The sequence below is a fragment of the Squalius cephalus genome (genome assembly GCF_949319135.1).
Source record: "Squalius cephalus genome assembly, chromosome: 8".
NCBI lineage: Eukaryota > Metazoa > Chordata > Actinopteri > Cypriniformes > Leuciscidae > Squalius > Squalius cephalus.
The window spans coordinates 833892-855088 of NC_137129.1; the positions used below are offsets into that span (position 1 = coordinate 833892).

The following is a 21197-nucleotide window of genomic DNA, read 5'->3' on the forward strand; positions in this document are numbered from 1 at the left end:
ACAGTAGTACAAAGAGGTTCTGTACTCATAAAACCAGGCATTGGAAAGTTGAATCGAAGTGTTGACAACTTAGTGTTAACTAATAATTGTTATAAACTGGGACTACCAACAAAATATTAGTGCATTCCTGGAACTGGGCGTCGTTACACTCCATCCTTATGCATCGCTTTCTGCAGGACTTTTACGTGCTTTTCCCAAATATCGGAAGTGACGTCGACGTCCGGGTTAGCGGTAGCATTAGCCGTCAGGAAAGTGTTATCTAAATAAACTCCTGATATACTTACAAACTTTCCAATGCCTGGTTGTATGAGTACAGAACCTCTTTGTACTACTGCAGAAGTTTGGTGCCATTCTGGGCATTATTAGTGGGGTAATTTACCAGATACAACCTTGGATCCATTAGCGCCTGCACTAAACCATCCGGCTGATATCCCTAAATAAGCTCTAACTTTAATAATGTTCGATCAATGGAGAAAAGGCTTCTGGGTGGGGGTGGGGGTGGGGGTGGGGGGGGGGTGGTGTGTGTGTGTGGGGGGGGGGGGGTATTTGGCTCGAGGTCATGGTGCAAAGGTTGATTTTACTCCGAACCATCCCTTTAATATGTCCTTGATGAATACAAGTATTAATTTGTAAAACTTGTATTCTTATAATACTTATAACAACAAATATCATACTGAGCTTTTGAACAGTAGTGTTAACACATTGCTTTGGAATTGTATTTATTGTAATATTTTTATTATTAAAATATTTATTTTTAGGCTACATTATCTAATATGATTCTAATAGTGCATATAAAAAAGATTAACAGTTGTATTTGAGGGTTAAAACATCTTTTCAAAAAAGTTAAATGAGATGAGAAATCCGCTTCATGTACAGAAATCATGTTGAATAGTAATTACACAAATATGTAATTTGGATTAAAAGCTGTTTAACCCACAACGGATTCTTGTGACTAATTAAATAATTGACACAAATCTGCACTTTTTCTCCGTCACACACAAATACACTCGCAGACACAGAACACTGGTCACACAAAAGTCCAATTTGTCAGCGAGTCGGGATTAGTGTGTGTGTGTGTGTGTGTGTGTGTGTGTGTGTGTGTGTGTGTGTCTCGCTCCCCGATCTGTTCCAGCGGTTTCACTCATCCGTGGGATTATAGAGGAGAACGAGAGCTCAGACTGACAAACCAGAATAACACACACACACACACACACACACACACACACACACACCAACACTCACTCACTCACTCACACACACACACACACACACACACACACACACACACACACACACACACACACACACACACACACACACACACACACACACACACACACACTCTCACTCACTCACTCACTCACTCTCACACACACACACACACACACACACACACTCACTCACTCACACACACATACTGGTTTCCATGCTGAATGGGGACCAACTTTATGATCATCACTTGTGGGGACCACCCTTTCTAAAGGTTCTAGAGGTACGAAAAAAATTAGGGATACTTACCATAGCTTTGATAACTTATACACGCCTTCAGATATCTGAATTGATGAAGTAATGATTTGACCATGCGTTATGGGGACTTTTGAAAAATCGAGTTGACATGTCTTATAGGGACCAACTTTGCATAATATTTGCATAATTCACACAACCTCCCATTAGATTTGTGGGGACCTAATTTGCATAATTCACACAACCTCCTATTTGATTTGTGGGGACTTAATTTGCATAATTCACACAACTTCCCCTTTTGATTTGTGGGGACCTAGATAGAACAAGAAATATATTACTAATGACAAATAATAGGCATTTATACGAAGTAATTCCTCAGATTGCATTTGTCCATTTGCCCTTAAAAAAATGGGTTCAATCTACAACCAAGCTTCACTCTTGCATAGAACACCTATGGCCAGTTTCACAGACCAGCCTTAAGATAGTCTCAGACTAAAGTGTGTGTTTAAGCCGTTTTAACTGAAAGCACATCTTAAATTAAGTCCTTTGTGTCCAAGTGCCATTGTTTTGTCTCAAGATGCACACCAGTAATGCTTATTTCTAAGACACGTTTATAAAAGCTACTTAAATGTCCTAACTGAACTAAAGGCCTAATCCTGGTTTAATCTAAATCCTGTCTGTGAAACCAGGCCCTAGTGTTGTGCTTGTAATCATCTCCTCAACATGCAGAATATTTGTTTGGATCGATTGATTGTTCTTACAATTGATTGGAATATTAGTGTGATTGAAGTGGATTATATGTGAATGGAGAACTTTTTCACTGCAACAAAGGACTGCATGCAAGTAATGAATTATTGTCTGGATATTTTCCAACCCATTTCATACCCACAGGTCAAACATTTAAACCTTTCCACTTCAAACTATTCTTTCTATAATTGTAATTTTTTCGGCCAACCTCCCAGCATCAGCTGCTACTCATTCACCTGATACTTATAAAAAATAAAACAAAATCTACTACTAATTGAGCTTCAACACATTTATTCACTACTAATAAATGTAAAACTTTACGGTCTTCAAATCGCGGTTCTTCAGTGCTTCTGGTTCAGCTTTTAAACATTTGTCACAGTCGCTCTTTGCTTGTACAATGAACGATGTGATGAATGTGATGAATCGCTTCATGTGCCTTTCCACCGCCTGCACCTCTGTCTGCTGCCAGGGTGTCTTCTGGGTACTTTTACCTAAAAGTGGACAGAAAAAACAATTGAAATGATAAAGTGTGTGCTGGAATTCCAATCCGAAGTTCTGAATCCTATTATCAGTATTTATTAGGTCTGGTTATTACAGTTTTTCTCAGTCGCTTTGGTGCATTTCTCACATCACTATTTACATTTGCACAACAGTTAAAGCAGTTCTCAGAACAATTAGTACAAACTGCAAAACCTAGTTGATAACCTGCAAAAGCGTATCACTTGCTCAAAATGGATAGCTCATTCCTCAAAAGCAAGTATTCATGTCAATGAAAGTGTCAGTGTCATCAAGATGAAAAGTCCTGACACCATTGTTTATGAACAAGATAGTCAAATGGCTTGGTTATGTTTTCATTATGACAGTTTATTCTGTAAATGTTTTCCATTGCAAAAAAGTCAGATCTTGGTAACACTACCTGTACATGCTCAAGATAGCACTATATACTATTTGAACAGCCATTTGAAAAATACAGTAAAGTTACACATTACTGTATTTAGTGAGGTAACAGAGTACAAGACACTGAATATGTATGTTTCACATTTTTACTGCATATGCTCTTTGCAATTCTAATTTGTTCACAGCATTGTGCAAATGAAATAAATACAGCTATGCATAGAGCTATGCACAACTGTAAACAATATTGCAGTACATATTGGAACTGAACATACAACATACAGTACATAGTACTGTAATCATTCATGCACATCCAGATGTTCCTCATCAGTGAAAGCTGAGATTCACCTGAGAGAAATTATTCAATTTAGGAGGCATTTTCAGAAAAATAATAATAATAATAATAATAATAATAATTTAAAAAAAAAGTGTAAAATTTGCTTGACAGATTTTGATAACTAGTTCAACATTTTTGTATGTAATGACTCAAGCAATGAAATGAGGACTATTAGTTTTATATGGAATGACTATTCAGCATTCACAAGTATAGTTAATTTTGACTGACATGACATAAGCAAATGATAATGTTATATAACAGCAGAGAGTTGTATGAAAGCAATAGATGCATGTCCAAAAGCATTTGCAGTTTGTTGGAAGGAATGAGAAACTGCTACTATGATGTGCACAAATGACTAAATGTTGTGGAGGTTGAACTAACTGTTGTGCAAATGTAAATAGTGATGTGAGAAATGCACCAAAGCGACTATTATTATTATTATTATTTATTAGGTCTTTTATTATTATTATTATTTATTAGGTCTTTTATTAGTCGGTTAGTCGCAGGACATACAGGCGCCGGCGCGATCATTTAACTTTCAATACTCTTATCTGTATGAATAAAAGGACAGAGTAATGCAAACTGTAAAGGTTCAACTCTTATTTCTGTAAACTCACAATAACTACAAAATGTTGTGCTTTGTAAAATAATGAAAACAATCAGGATGTGCTTTCTGCTGTCTCAGTGAACTTGAGCATCACAGAAATGAGCCGAAACTCAGCGTATACTCGCCTCACACCAGGGTGGGAATTATACCGCGGCCACGGCCGCCGTTGCCCTACACTTTGGCCTTCATGCCCCGTGAAAAAAAAATCATCGTACGGCCACAGTGGCCTGTGTGCCCTGGCCCTGTCCAAGTTCCATGTATAAAGCAGAGCATGTGAGCGGAGTGGAGCGGGAGCGAGCGGGGAGCGCGAGCGGGCGGATCTTGGACAGAGCGCAGAGCGGCAATTTCAAAAGGACAGAGCGTCGCCCTATTTCCCGCTCCAGTTTCGCTCCGCTCACACCACGAGTCTGAAGCATGCTTAGTCAAGCCTGACCCTGAATCCATCTGTCTTGCACAGTCATCAACAGTAGACTATTTTCAGTCAAAACTCAGCTCAATAATGGAGTTCAAAAACTCCAAACCATTATGTAGCCTACTATTAATAAGTCGCTCCGGAGTATAAATCGCAACAGTCAAAAAATGCGCCATGAAGAAGAAAAAACACATACAGTATAGGCCTAGCCTAAGTCGCACTGGACTATAAGTCGCATTTATTTAGAAATTTATTTCACAAAAAAAAAAAAACACAATGTTACAGACAAGTATAGCCTACTTGCCTCACAGACCTGAGACATATATATAAAGCTTGAAATGTCTACTTTTAAACAGAACAATTCAAAACGAAAGAAAACAGACTTCTCTCTTATGTAATCCGTATGAAATGTGCAATTCTCTCTGGCGCGTTCACTACTGCGAAGATCGCGAGTCAGCATCTTTCCAGCCGACACAGACATAAAAAAAATAAAAAACTGGTTTATTAGTAAACAATTAAAATGTCTCCTGCTATATTTTACATATTCATAATCATTAATTTTGCCGGTTCGTTGTGACAGCTTTTAGGTGCTTTATTGGCAGCAGCGCCACCCTTACATCGCATCAGCACCGAAAACATAGAGATTCTTTTCTTTTGGGGGCATTTTGTTTGTGTTCAGACTTTCTCAGTTGTTTTTAGGCGCGATGTTAGAGGATGCTGCTAATAAAGTTGCTAGTAGGCCCACACATTGGATTCACGTTTATTATTATAGGCTAAAAAAAATACCCCAGGTTTTATGCCGTTCGTATCATTTTATTTTGTTGTATTTATCCGCCACACCTTTAAGGCCGGTCCGTGAAAATATTGTCTGATATTAAACCGATCTGTGGCGCAAAAAAGCTTGGGGACCGCTACAAGTGATATACATGTAGATTTTTTTCCTTTTTTGGAGCGAGCGGGGGGCGATTTGAGTGGAGCGCGAAGCAAACTGCGTTGAGCGCTGAGCAATAATGATTGTGAGGGTGTATACCTTCTGGATGGAATGGTTCTCTCTCTCACACTCACATGATATAGAGGACTGAATGAATATTTTGAATGCTTTTATTGGCATTTGTGTTGTTTCTGAATGCTTTTATTGGCATTTATGTTGTTTCTATTGTTGTGTGAGGGTGTATACCTTCTGGATGTAATGGCGCTCTCTCTCTCTCTCTCATTAAAAAATGTTTTTTTTTATTAAAAAAGTCATAATCCATGTCTTATTCCAAATTAGGATGTTATGGTATCAATCTGAATGGGAAAACCATCGAATTGTACTCAATGGCCTTTGTGCCCTGTCATATGGCCTTGGTGCCCCTAAAAAAAAAAGAAAAGGTGGAGGCCAAATGGCCTTGCCCCTAAAATTACATAATTCCCACCCTGCCTCACACACACACACACGTGAGAAATATATCTATAGAAAGCTTGAAATGTCTGCTTTTAAACGAATCAATTCAAGTGGAAAATAAATACTCAGATTATGTAATCCGTATGAAATGCGAGTCACTGCGGAGATGACGAGTCTGTATCATCGACTTAATCTCTGCAGCCGAGAATATCAATAAATTATTACAATGTTTGTTTAGACAGTCTCCTTCTGACACAAGACACACTCAATCATTATTTTTGCCGGTGCGCTGCGGAACTTTAAGTGTGCGCTTGATCGCTAATTAGGCTATGTATTATATAGGCAATTAAAGGCTCATTATTATGAGTTATGGCTTATTAATATAAAAATGCGATTAGTTGACTAATAGCTTAATGAACGACTACTAGTCGACTAGAAAAAAAAAAAACTTTAGTCGAGGGCAGCCCTAGTATTTATGTCAGCATCTATATTGCAAGAGAAATTAATTTGCACTCTACCTATAAATAGAATTACACTGTCAATCAAACAGTGATTTTTACATTCAGTCACTTGGCCTGAAATGATCATTGGAGAAAAGGAAAATATATTAGGATCAATGTCTTGGCTGCAAGTTATTTTTATGCATCCATCCACTCAAACTGCTCCAGGGGTTAGGCTAGTTATTACTGATTCGGTGTTTTCATTTTTAGAACAGCTACAGTTCCTACTAGTGCCACAAAACACCTAGTAGATTCTAGCATCAACCAAGTAACCCTCTAAACAACTACAGATGGGTTCCTGAGCAACATGACTGTCAATCTCCCTCGGACTGGGGCTCCATGCAAGATCTCACCTCGTGGGGTCTCAATGATCCTAAGAAAGGTGAGAAATCAGCCCAGAACTACACGGGAGGAGCTGGTCAATGACCTAAAAAGAGCTGTGACCACCGTTTCCAAGGTTACTGTTGGTAATACACTAAGACGTCATGGTTTGAAATCATGCATGGCACGGAAGGTTCCCCTGCTTAAACCAGCACATGTCAAGGCCCGTCTTAAGTTTGCCAATGACCATTTGGATGATCCAGAGGAGTCATGGGAGAAAGTCATGTGATCAGATGAGACCAAAATAGAACTTTTTGGTCATAATTCCACTAAACGTGTTTGGAGGAAGAAGAATGATGAGTACCATCCCAAGAACACCATCCCTACTGTGAAGCATGGGGGTGGTAGCATCATGCTTTGGGGGTGTTTTTCTGCACATGGGACAGGGCGACTGCACTGTATTAAGGAGAGGATGACTGGGGCCATGTATTGCGAGATTTTGGGGAACAACCTCCTTCCCTCAGTTATGTAGTCAAATGATATGTAGATGAGGATCTGCATAGTAAAACTAGGCGTCGTAAGCTCCACATATGGTTATTTCGGGTGGAGATGCATGTACGCACAATCTTCCGCTGACTGGGATTTATAAAGTGAATTCTGCGCAGGTTCTGGCGTACGCACGGTTTTATAAGTCTGAATATTTTTTTGCGTACGCCATTTTTGGCTTTCGGGCGCACGTACACTTTTAGTAAGGTTCCTACGCACAGTTTTATAAATGAGGCCCCTGGTCTGAGATCTGGGTGTTAAAGTGCTCCTAAAGGGTCTAATTTAGTCTAAGAAATGTGTAAAGAGTTCACCTTTGGAAGAAGGCCTCACAGCACTGGCTCCTGTAGGCATCTCTTCATCTGATGGTGGTCTGGGTCTCTTGGGTGGTGGCGGCATGTCATTCCTCTTGGTAGGAGGAAGTGCCACCTCTGCTGATGGTTCTATGGAAAATAATCAAAGTTCAACATTTTCAGAAAGATACAATTTAAATGTACTATAGAATGCTGACAATACACTGTTATTTGTCACACTTATGCACTAATTATTTAAAATCATTAAAGTACAATAAACCCTAAACCTGTGCAATTGTTCATTATTGCAAGTATAATTGAACTACATCTTTCCAGCAGACATTTAATCAAATATAAGTGCAAGTAAATTGAGTATAACCATTTTATTTCATGTCTTAATCATCTGACATGATTCGTTTTGTGCCATGACACAACCAACACGAGAAGAGAGCAGATCAGCTAGTGTTTTATGAAAAATGAAAAATGTACAAGTTTCTCCTATGAAATATATTTTTTATGGTAGTAAACTCACAAAAAAATATTCACTCCAGAATGAATGTTTAGTGTAATTTAGTTGAAGAATAGCTTGGAGGCATTTGATTCATTACACAATGAGCCGTTTCGTCAAAAAAAACAACATTTGTTCAGCATACTGAAGCATCTTCTTTAATGTTGGCTATGATGTTAGAACAATATTTTTGTCTGTCAGGTCTTCACAAGTTACGTGACTGAAAATTATGAATAACTGCAAAATGTAGTAGTGTATTTTGACAGTAATACAAACCGTCAACAGTAGATGAACAGTGTCCCTCTTGTATGCTCCCGTCTTCCTCATCACAGTCAATAACGTTTCTGTGGAAGTTCAAAGTACAGCTTAACAATGGTATATAATGGATCATAAACACCTGGTATACGAATAGATGGTAGGGGTGTAACGGTTCACAAAATTTACGTTTCAGTTCAATACGATACACTTGTGTCACGGTTCGGTACGTTTTTGATACAGCAAAAAGAAAAAAAATGCCAGAGTAATTTCCTTGATTTAATTTTTTTATTCTTTTTTTTATTAAAACTAACATCATAAAGTATGATTTTTTTTTACTTTGAGCAATTCTGGAGCTATAATTGACTCTTCTTAGGAGCATATAAAACAAAACGCTCCTTGGAAAAAGTGAAATGTAATATTGTAGTAGTTATAAACAAAGGTTTATTTTAGTTCAGATTAACATTTGAGGGCAGCAATTGTATTTACAATGTCAAGTCAAGTCATCTTCATTTATATAGCGCTTTTAACAATGTAGATTGTCTCAAAGCAGCTTTACAGAGATAAGCTTATAATTTAAGGTAACAGAGATTGTTTCGGCTTTACAGCAGAGTTAAGTTATTTCCATCTAAAGTTAGTTTTGATTGATTTGCTTCCGTCGCAACGATCAAGCAATGTAGCCGCTAAGACGACACCATTCCCTCTACACAGACTTTAAACGCGAACCTGTGAGAAACGCTGATGGCGTTCACATGCGCATTTAGAATGGGTTCTATAGTTATGTGCGTTTGAATATACGCAGGTTAGGAATTCCCTACAAGCCAAGCCTAAACAAAGTACTTGTCTTTCCTTATAAATTTTGATAAAGAATTTTATTTTATTTTGTTGCTTTGGGGTAGGAACGCGAAACGAACAACGCCTTTCCCGACAACGCCTTATCTGTAGAGTGGTAGTGGGATCCTCCATAGGGAGAGACTAGTTGGCACTTCAGCACTGCGTTGTCATCGGTCCAGGCGAAAGTCATTCGTCAGATCTGGATACGGCCTGGATCCGGCAGGCTGCAGGAAAACCTCGGGATAAACACAGACACTAAAATTAGCGTAGATGCCATTCTTCTCATGATGTAACGAGTACATCAGGATTTTTGGGAAGTGTTCCCGAAAGCTAGGTCAAAGAGATGTGTCTTTAGTCTAGCTTTGAACTGACAGAGTGTGTCTGCTTCCCGGACAATGGTAGGAAGACTGTTCCAGAGTTTTGGTGCTAAATAGGAAAAGGATCTACCGCCAGCAGTCGATTTTGATATTCTAGGTATTAGTAACTGGCCGGAATTTTGAGATCGCAATAGACGTGACGGACTATAATGCGTTAAGAGCTCGCTCAAGTACTGCGGAGCTAAACCATTTAGTGCTTTGTAAGTGATCAGCAATATTTTAAAATTTATGCGATGTTTAATAGGGAGCCAATGCAGTTTTGACAGAACCGGGCTAATATGGTCATACTTCCTGGTTCTAGTAAGAACTCGAGCTGCTGCGTTTTGGACCAGCTGTAGTTTGTTTATTAAGCGTGCAGGACAACCACCCAGTAGAGCATTACAATAATCTAGCCTTGAGGTCATGAACGCATGAACTAATTGTTCCGCATTTGTCAATGAGAGCATATGGTGTAATTTAGATATATTTTTAAATGGAAAAATGCAGTTTTACAGATACTAGACACGTGACTTTCAAATGAAAGATTGGTATCAAAGAGCACACCCAGGTTCCTAACCGACGACGAAGACTTAACAGAGCAGCCATCAAGTGTTAGACAGTATTCTAGGTTATTACGTGAGGAAGTTTTTTGTCCAATAATTAGAAACTCTGTTTTTTCAGAATTTAGAAGTAGGAAATTACGAGTCATCCAATTTTTTTATATCCGCTATGCATTCCGTTCATTTTGTGAATTGATAAGTTTCGTTAGGTTTTGAAGAAATATAGAGCTGAGTATCATCGGCATAACAGTGAAAGCTAATGCCATGTTTCCTAATGATTTCTCCTAATGGTAGCATGTACAGAGTGAACAGCAGCGGTCCTAGTACTGAGCCTTGTGGTACGCCATACTGAACTTGTGATCGATGAGACATCTCATCATTTACTGCTACAAACTGATAACGGTCAGATAAGTATGATTTAAACCATGCTAGTGCATTTCCACTAATGCCAACATAATGTTCTAATCTATTTAAAAGAACGTTGTGGTCAATGGTGTCAAATGCAGCACTAAGATCGAGTAACACTAATAGAGAGATACAACCACGATCGGATGATAAGAGCAAATCATTTGTGACTCTAACGAGAGCTGTCTCGGTACTATGGTACGGTCTAAATCCTGAATGGAAATCCTCGCAGAGATCATTTCTTTCAAGAAAGGAACACAGTTGTGAGGATACTGCCTTTTCTAATATCTTTGACAGAAAAGGTAGATTCGAGATCGGCCTATAATTGACTAATTCTGTAGGATCAAGTTGCGTTTTTTTAACAAGCGGTTTAATCATAGCCAGCTTAAAGGTTTTTGGTACGTATCCTAGAGACAAAGACGAATTAATGATATTAAGAAGAGGATCTATGACCTCTGGAAGTATTTCTTTCAGTAGCTTAGTTGGTATAGGGTCTAACATACATGTTGTAGATTTAGATGATTTAATGAGTTTAGTAAATTCTTCCTCTCCTATATCAACGAATTAATCCAATTTTTCCTCAGGGAGACTACAATGCACTGCCTGATGCGATACTGTAGTAGACGGTTGCATAGTTATAATTTTGTCCCTGATATTATCAATCTTATAAGTGAAGTTCATAAAATCATTACTGCTGTGTTGCTTGGAAACTTCGGTGCTTGAAGCTTTATTTTTCGTTAGTTTAGCCACCGTTTCAAATAAATACCTAGGATTATGTTTATTTTCTTCTAATAGGGTTGAAAAATAAGCAGATCTAGCAGCTTTTAAAGCCTCTCTGTAAGTAATTGAGCTCTCCTTCCATGAAATGCGAAATACCTCTAGTTTTGTTTTCTTCCAGTTGCGCTCCATTTTTCTGGCTGCTCTCTTAAGGGCCTGAGTGTGCTCGTTGTACCACGGCGTTGGACTATTTTCTTTAATCTTCTTTAAGCGCAACGGAGCAACTGTGTCTAAAGTGCTGGAAAAGAGAGAGTTAAACATTTCTGTTGTAATATCGAGTTTATTTTAATGTCAAAATAAAACCAACGTAATGTTACTTGAAGGCATTATAGCCTACTATTCCTGCCAAACTTCCATGGTTGCAGTTAGTGTTACTACAGTAAATCCATGGTAAATCCATCTGTGGACACCGGATAGTTCATTTATGGCACAATGTTTCTCCTGGTTTCCACGTCAGAGCTGTTTGAACCGTTAATAACGGAGAAATGTGAATGTTTCTCACAAGATCTCTCAGCGATGTTATTACTTCTGTGGCGAATTCAAATGATTTCTTTACTGGATCTCTTATTAGCGCTGTGTAGTAACAGTGTCGTATGATCATGATCAGCTTGCGCTGCACTGGTCCAAACTGATAAACGGTCCGTCAACCACACAATAACGAGCAGTTTCGTTCCGCTTGCATTACGTTTGCCATTTGACGTTGGACAATGTTGTGGTCGCGCCGGCGTCTCTTACATAACGAGAGCGCTTGCCACACGCGACCCGCCTACATTTGAAATAACGAAATTTTGGTCGGCAGGAAAAATGGTCCAACGAACCGTTCGGTTTGAAAATGCGTACCGAACACAGAACCGAAAGCATCGTACCAAACAGTTCAATACGAATACGTGTATCGTTACACCCCTAATAGATGGTAAACAGAAAATCAAACAGAAAATCAAACAAAAGTCAAATAAAATACCACACCATCAGGATCTATCCCAATTTCATCCAAGTTCTTGCCATGGAACTCAGCTAATCTTCCTTGCTCAAGAGCCATTAGAACTTTGCTGATCTTGGCAAGTTGCAGGGTCTTCTCAGGGAGTCGATAGAACTCATGATGGATTCTTATGTCGTGTCCAAGAAAGTTTGCCAGCTGGTCCATCTCGGTGTCAGTCATATTCAGCACTGTTGAAAGGGTTGCGGCATGCTTTCGCAGTCTTGTAGATGTCAGTGACTTGGGACACTTTGCGTCACACACCTTTGCAAAGCCACGGAGGCAGTCTGACCCTCGAAAATATGTCATGGCTTCTGGTCTTGCAAACATATAGGAATTGTCTTTCAGAACCCCACAAGCCTCTCTCTGCTTAACAAGGAGTTCTAAGGCACATAGCATTTTTGAAGTCAGAAGAATTGGAACTGGTCGACCACGCTTCCCCCTTGCGATAACCCTTGTGAAGTGTCTGCAGAGATTGTTTTCCACTTCAGAGAGTGCCCAGTCCACATCCTCATGTGGATCAGAAGTGTCTCTTGATAGAAATGCAGACAAAGGCATGCTCGAAACCACTCCTTCCCTGCGCCGGTTAAAGAGAATCATCTGGGCTAGACACACCTTTGCCAGAAAAAAAAACAATTATTCCTGTCCAGCAAACCTTGCTCACACACACATCTTGATTAAAACCAGCTTCATGAGGACCTTTCACACACAACGTTATATTTCCTTATGGGGACTAGTTTCATCATATTCAACACACAAGTTTGAACTCAAACACTGACTGAAAGTGTGTTGTGGGGACGTCGTGAGTGTCCATTTTAAAGCAACAATTAACCTAGAAAATAAATCCCTGTGAAGGATAAAACTGGCCCTAAATACTCCACTAGCACTAAACTACAGGACACATGTCGTTACATGGTTTAATGTACTAATTTACACCAGATACGCATCAAAATATGCCTAAAAATCACTAAACCATGACAAAGAGAGACAGTAGACCTAAATCTTTAGTGATGAATGTGAACGTACCTGTTGAGGAGAGTTGATCTGAGCAGATTCATCATCCATCTGAGTCTCTGACTGGAGAGAAGGATCAGAAGCACTCGCTGCGCTGGTTTTAATGGCAACGCTGGTTATCTGTAAGAGACAACATTCATAATGACAAGATATTAGAACATGGAAACACAAGAGAGAAATCTGAAGCAGATACCACATGATTTCAGAGAAATAGACAAATCAACTTCATCTAAAACATTTATTCCTGTCCAGTCAACCCCTGTCTGCGCTCACACACATCTGGATAAAACCCGGCTTCATGGGGACCTTTCACACACCTTCATGGGGACCTTTCACACACAATGTTATAGTTCCTTATGGGGACTAGTTTCATCAAATTCAACACATGAGTTTGAACTCAAACACTGACTGAAAGTGTGTTGTGGGGACGTCGTGAGTGTCCATTTTAAAGCAACAATTAACCTAGAAAATAATTCCCTGTGAAGGATAAAACTGGCCCTAAATACTCCACTAGCACTAAACTACAGGACACATGTCGTTACACGGTTTAATGTACTAATTTACACCAGATACGCATCAAAATATGCCTAAAAATCACTAAACCATGACAAAGAGAGACAGTAGACCTAAATCTTTAGTGATGAATGTGAACGTACCTGTTGAGGAGAGTTGATCTGAGCAGATTCATCATCCATCTGAGTCTCTGACTGGAGAGAAGGATCAGAAGCACTCGCTGCGCTGGTTTTAATGGCAACGCTGGTTATCTGTAAGAGACAACATTCATAATGACAAGATATTAGAACATGGAAACACAAGAGAAAAATTTGAAGCAGATACCACATGATTTTATAAAAAGAGACAAATCAACTTCATCTAAAACATTTATTCCTGTCCAGTCAACCCCTGTCTGCGCTCACACACATCTGGATAAAACCCGGCTTCATGGGGACCTTTCACACACCTTCATGGGGACCTTTCACACACAATGTCATAGTTCCTTATGGGGACTAGTTTCATCAAATTCAACACATGAGTTTGAACTCAAACACTGACTGAAAGTGTGTTGTGGGGACGTCGTGAGTGTCCATTTTAAAGCAATAATTAACCTAGAAAATAATTCCCTGTGAAGGATAAAACTGGCCCTAAATACTCCACTAGCACTAAACTACAGGACACATGTCGTTACACGGTTTAATGTACTAATTTACACCAGATACGCATCAAAATATGCCTAAAAATCACTAAACCATGACAAAGAGAGACAGTAGACCTAAATCTTTAGTGATGAATGTGAACGTACCTGTTGAGGAGAGTTGATCTGAGCAGATTCATCATCCATCTGAGTCTCTGACTGGAGAGAAGGATCAGAAGCACTCGCTGCGCTGGTTTTAATGGCAACGCTGGTTATCTGTAAGAGACAACATTCATAATGACAAGATATTAGAACATGGAAACACAAGAGAAAAATTTGAAGCAGATACCACATGATTTTATAAAAAGAGACAAATCAACTTCATCTAAAACATTTATTCCTGTCCAGTCAACCCCTGTCTGCACTCACACACATCTGGATAAAACCCGGCTTCATGGGGACCTTTCACACACCTTCATGGGGACCTTTCACACACAATGTCATAGTTCCTTATGGGGACTAGTTTCATCAAATTCAACACATGAGTTTGAACTCAAACACTGACTGAAAGTGTGTTGTGGGGACGTCGTGAGTGTCCATTTTAAAGCAACAATTAACCTAGAAAATAATTCCCTGTGAAGGATAAAACTGGCCCTAAATACTCCACTAGCACTAAACTACAGGACACATGTCGTTACACGGTTTAATGTACTAATTTACACCAGATACGCATCAAATATGCCTAAAAATCACTAAACCATGACAAAGAGAGACAGTAGACCTAAATCTTTAGTGATGAATGTGAACGTACCTGTTGAGGAGAGTTGATCTGAGCAGATTCATCATCCATCTGAGTCTCTGACTGGAGAGAAGGATCAGAAGCACTCGCTGCGCTGGTTTTAATGGCAACGCTGGTTATCTGTAAGAGACAACATTCATAATGACAAGATATTAGAACATGGAAACACAAGAGAGAAATATGAAGCAGATACCACATGATTTCAGAGAAATAGACAAATCAACTTCATCTAAAACATTTATTCCTGTCTAGTCAACCCCTGTCTGCGCTCACACACATCTGGATAAAACCCGGCTTCATGGGGACCTTTCACACACCTTCATGGGGACCTTTCACACACAATGTTATAGTTCCTTATGGGGACTAGTTTCATCAAATTCAACACATGAGTTTGAACTCAAACACTGACTGAAAGTGTGTTGTGGGGACGTCGTGAGTGTCCATTTTAAAGCAACAATTAACCTAGAAAATAAATCCTTATGAAGGATAAAACTGGCCCTAAATACTCCACTAGCACTAAACTACAGGACACATGTCGTTACACGGTTTAATGTACTAATTTACACCAGATACGCATCAAAATATGCCTAAAAATCACTAAACCATGACAAAGAGAGACAGTAGACCTAAATCTTTAGTGATGAATGTGAACGTACCTGTTGAGGAGAGTTGATCTGAGCAGATTCATCATCCATCTGAGTCTCTGACTGGAGAGAAGGATCAGAAGCACTCGCTGCGCTGGTTTTAATGGCAACGCTGGTTATCTGTAAGAGACAACATTCATAATGACAAGATATTAGAACATGGAAACACAAGAGAGAAATTTGAAGCAGATACCACATGATTTTATAGAAAGAGACAAATCAACTTCATCTAAAACATTTATTCCTGTCCAGTCAACCCCTGTCTGCGCTCACACACATCTGGATAAAACCCGGCTTCATGGGGACCTGTCACACACCTTCATGGGGACCTTTCACACACAACGTTATAGTTCCTTATGGGGACTAGTTTCACCAAATTCAACACATGAGTTTGAACTCAAACACTGACTGAAAGTGTGTTGTGGGGACTTCGTGAGTGTCCATTTTAAAGCAACAATTAACCTAGAAAATAATTCCCTGTGAAGGATAAAACTGGCCCTAAATACTCCACTAGCACTAAACTACAGGACACATGTCGTTACACGGTTTAATGTACTAATTTACACCAGATACGCATCAAAATATGCCTAAAAATCACTAAACCATGACAAAGAGAGACAGTAGACCTAAATCTTTAGTGATGAATGTGAACGTACCTGTTGAGGAGAGTTGATCTGAGCAGATTCATCATCCATCTGAGTCTCTGACTGGAGAGAAGGATCAGAAGCACTCGCTGCACTGGTTTTAATGGCAACGCTGGTTATCTGTAAGAGACAACATTCATAATGACAAGATATTAGAACATGGAAACACAAGAGAGAAATCTGAAGCAGATACCACAGGATTTCAGAGAAATAGACAAATCAACTTCATCTAAAACATTTATTCCTGTCCAGTCAACCCCTGTCTGCGCTCACACACATCTGGATAAAACCCGGCTTCATGGGGACCTTTCACACACCTTCATGGGGACCTTTCACACACCACGTTATAGTTCCTTATGGGGACTAGTTTCATCAAATTCAACACACAAGTTTTAAGTCAAACACTGACTGAAAGTGTGTTGTGGGGACGTCGTGACTGTCCATTTTAAAGCAACAATTAATCCAGAAAAAAATCCCTGTGAAGGATAAAACTGGCCCTAAATACTCCACTAGCACTAACCTACTGGACACATGTCGTTACACGGTTTAATTTACTAATTTACACCAGATACGCATCAAAATATGCTTAAAAATCACTAAACCATGACAAAGAGAGACAGTAGACCTAAATCTTTAGTGATGAATGTAGGGATGCACCGATCCGATACTCAGTATCGGAATCGGCTCCGATACTGCCATTTTTGGCGGATCGGGTATCGGTCAGACAAGGCCGATCCAAATCCGATATTGTGCGTATACTATTCAGTGTTATTGTTAAGCCCCACAAACATTATAAAGCACCATAAGTTTTCGTGCACAATATTTTAAGTGTTCTGAAGCCATTATACAGTATAATGTGAGATATAAATTAATATTTAAGTGTTAAATTCAAGATCACGTAAACGTTTCCCTCAGCTGCGGCTGTCAATCATTCTTCATTCAGCACTCAAACAGCGCGTCGCGTCCGGTTATGACAGAACACACGATGAAACTCTCTCCAAGATGATTCAATGTTACTATTATTATACTTGATCTGTAGATAAAGGTCTATGGTTTCACATAAAACAACTTTATCTTGCTGGACTTTATTGCTGTACCTTAATCATGTTACTTTCCACCGGGTGTCTGTTAGATCACAACAGTAGAGTAAAGTCAGGTACTATTTGTTCTTCACGCGCACAGTAACTGAAATTTAAAAGAAAATGCTGAATAGACTATTGCATAGATAGATACTGTATAATACACTATGCATCATATGTATTTTCTTTGTGCTTTAAACTTTTCAATGCGGACTCGACGCGCTGCGCGCTGTGACTCATGTTGCTTCAAGAGCATCATTCTGCGCTCGGGATGCGCATAAGCGCTGTGGGCCGCACTGTATTGGAGCCTTTCATATCGTAATACAGGGACGCAATGAAAGATTATTAATAGCCGTTCTTGTCCTGTCCTATCTATTATGTTGCTACCTTATTAAACAGCTGTGCTATACATTTAAAAAATGTCTCAATTTTATAGTAGGATATAAAATAATTGCTATTTTTATCTTGTTTTTCATGAATGTATTTTACAACAATACAAAGAGCAATGTGTAAAGTTTTACCAGATTTAGTGTTACACTTATTGTCTCTAATTTGTTCTCCACTAAACATTTTTTTCACAAAATGTTCAGATTTTATACAATTAATTGTGCACTCGTGATTTTTCTAGACTAAATTTTATTGCTGAATTATCCACTAATCTAGTTTATAATAGCATTTATGTCAGATTATGATCATATATTTTTTGTTGGTGTTTTTCTTTTTTTTCAGTTCTTATCAGTTTAACACAGAGTAATAGAAATTCTACTTGATTAAAAAAAAACTGCGCTGGTATCGGTACGGATCGGTATCGGCCGATACTCAGAATTTTTGGTATCGGATCGGTTCTGAAAAAATGGTATCGTTGCATCCCTAGATGAATGTGAACGTACCTGTTGAGGAGAGTTGATCTGAGCAGATTCATCATCCATCGGAGTCTCTGACTGGAGAGAAGGATCAGAAGCACTCGCTGCACTGGTTTTAATGGCAACGCTGGTTATCTGTAAGAGACAACATTCATAATGACAAGATATTAGAACATGGAAACACAAGAGATAAATCTGAAGCAGATACCACATGATTTCAGAATTAAAAAAAAAGAAAAAAAAATACAAAAACATTTACAATTAAAACATGTCTTCATTTTACATAGTTAATCTTTAGTTTATTTTTGTGATTACATTTCACCCATAAGTTGCAATAAGGCCATTGCATGCCACACATAACTTGCAGAAAGAAAAGTGGCCTAAGACTGTACCACCTCACTCTTTAAATGTATAAATTTTAGGGGTGGGGTAGAAACACTGACCTAAAACGTAACTTAACTTATCATTTATAGACATGATTAGATTCATAGATTTCTAATAGATTCAAATTATAATCTATTCAACCAACAACTTGCTTAACATGTTGCAACAATGATATATTCTGTACACAGTGTGCTTTGCAACATACTTGTGTTCTCCAAGGGTAGTCTTCTCCTCCATAATCATAGGCAATTTCTTCTCCTTCTTTAATGTCATCCAGGGCAAACAGACAAAGGTGAGGCTTTCCATTGACGTCAGTTTTCTTCATCTTACAATTTGGATATTTGTGGTCATCAATAACGATCCGCCGAAACGATCCATCTTCTCTTGAGGCATCAATACTTAAATATGAAAGCATGAGAAAAGGATGAATACAAGTATTACAATATACCACCCCAAATCAGTGTCTTTTTTTACTATAGTTTAGCACAGGGTTTCTCAAACTCAGTCCTGGAGGGCCACTGTCCTGCACAGTTTAGCTCCAAAACTGATCAAACACACCTAGCTGTGAGTTTCTAGTGATCCTGAAGACATTGATTAGTTTGCTCAGGTGTGTTTGATCAGGGTTGGAGCTAAACTGTGCAGGACAGTGGCCCTGCAGGACTGAGTTTGAGAGACCCTGGTTTAGCATAAGGAATATGGTGCAACTTGACTTCTTACCACCATGTTTTCCCTCGCCAAATGAAATCAAACATAAATGCAGCACAGGATGCGTGGTAACATGTTCTTCTTCTCTGCAGCTCTGCATCATTTATCATATCTCCCCTGTACTCAAAATCACCTTTGCAAAAGGCACCCTTTGCGAATAGACCACGTCCTGCAAAATACAGAATTTTTTTTTTTTCACCAAAAATAAAATCTTATAGATAAAGGATGCCAAATACACAAAAAGACATCAATAGTTGGCAGCAGTATGGTTAGGACATGCATATGATGGTAAATATTAAATGATAAATCACACCACCTTACCTTTCACTGGATTGATATACTTCACATCTAATTTGAATGTTTTGTCAGTCTTCGAAACAACATGATGCATGGCATCCTTAAGGGGGCTGATTCGTGGTGGCATTTCAAACTGAGAGAAAAAAAATTGTAATAAATAATAGTGTGAAAATGGGGAGACATGCAGAATTAAACTAGCATGTTCAATAAGTAGATAAGAATGTTATTGTAATGTAACACTGCATTACAATGATATCGTATGTATCAATGTAAGACAAGAAATCAGAACTCAAGGATATCACATTTATTGACTAACTTACTAGCCTTGAGGGCATAAACTCAACATTTTCACTTAGGCTCTAATCTCTCACAAAACCAACATCTATATAATCCCAGGTAGCCTTGACAATTAACTACTTATTTGGCTCTTAACATAACTACTCTTTTGAACGATCTCGCCATACAAACCCCAGTTTATTTTAAGTTACTGTCATAATTAAAACAAAGTTTATTCATTTAAAGCTACTTACCATTTCAGTGTTTTTATTTTTGCCTAACGTTACTTAATTGCTCTGTTAACGATATCAATACTAAAAGTCAAACACAAGTGTGATATTCCTCCCCCTCACCCTGTCCTGACAAGTAATAAAACATAACATTACCTTTAATTTAAAGTAGAAAATAATCTACTGTCCAGCACGCGAACTAGACAGAAACAGACTTAATAACCCAATTCCTTCATTAGCAATCAATCAGACTAAACACCTGACGACACTTTTCAGTTGAAATGAAGTACTTAACATTACATTGTATGATTTTGTGATCGCTTATTGGAAAAACACAAAAACACGTCAGGCCACACTTAGCCTCAACAATTAGCACTAACTAGCTAGCAGCTAACGTTAGCCCGCTGCCTAATCTAATTAACCTAACTGGTTTCATACATATGTGCTTAACGTACCTTGAGCTTCACTTTTATCCTCTGCAGAAGTTTAGATCCTTAGTTGGCATCTCCAGTAAATAATCTTCTTCTTTGTCTTCCGTGTACAGTATCAATTTAATACTTATATTTTCAAGTTGTTGTTGAATTCCTTCCTTATGAGGACCCGGAAGTGGGCGGTACTCAACCATAATTGGAAAATGTGTGTGTGGAGAAGTGAGTGCATTACCAGCCAAAAATGTTTGGGGGCGCAGCTGAGCACACACTTCACACACTCACACTACCTCATAATCGTGTGTTATGGGCCAATGCTGAAACTCCGCCCAGCACCTTCAGAATAGTTCCTCTATTCAATTCAATGGGTCATCCTTATGGGGACCTGATTTTTGGTCCCCACAACGCAAGAGGTCCCCATTACGTGACTGTGTAAACAGATTCTTGTCCCCACAACGTGATAAATACCAACTCACACACACACACACACACACACACACACACACACACACACACACACACACACACA

General features: G+C 38.8%; 1 protein-coding gene across 2 annotated transcripts; it reads right to left on the reverse strand.

Moving 5' to 3' along the window:
- Positions 1–2485: 2485 nt before the first annotated feature.
- On the reverse strand, positions 2486–21146 carry LOC307163057 (uncharacterized protein). Of its 2 annotated transcripts, XM_079878900.1 has the most exons (15): positions 20696–21146; positions 19759–19867; positions 19450–19606; positions 18938–19130; positions 18376–18483; positions 16419–16526; positions 15775–15882; positions 15131–15238; positions 14488–14595; positions 13844–13951; positions 13200–13307; positions 12164–12788; positions 8287–8354; positions 7524–7652; positions 2486–2702 (listed from the first exon to the last, which is right to left on the reverse strand). In XM_079878900.1, exons 2-14 carry the CDS (start codon positions 19859–19861, stop codon positions 7539–7541), a joined length of 2016 nt encoding a protein of 671 aa, XP_079735026.1. In that variant the 5' UTR covers positions 19862–19867; positions 20696–21146; the 3' UTR covers positions 2486–2702; positions 7524–7538. The 2 variants fall into 2 exon arrangements, with proteins under 2 accessions (XP_079735026.1, XP_079735027.1); XM_079878901.1 differs by lacking the exon at positions 20696–21146 and having other exon boundaries at positions 19759–20130.
- Between the last annotated feature and the right edge of the window lie 51 nt (positions 21147–21197).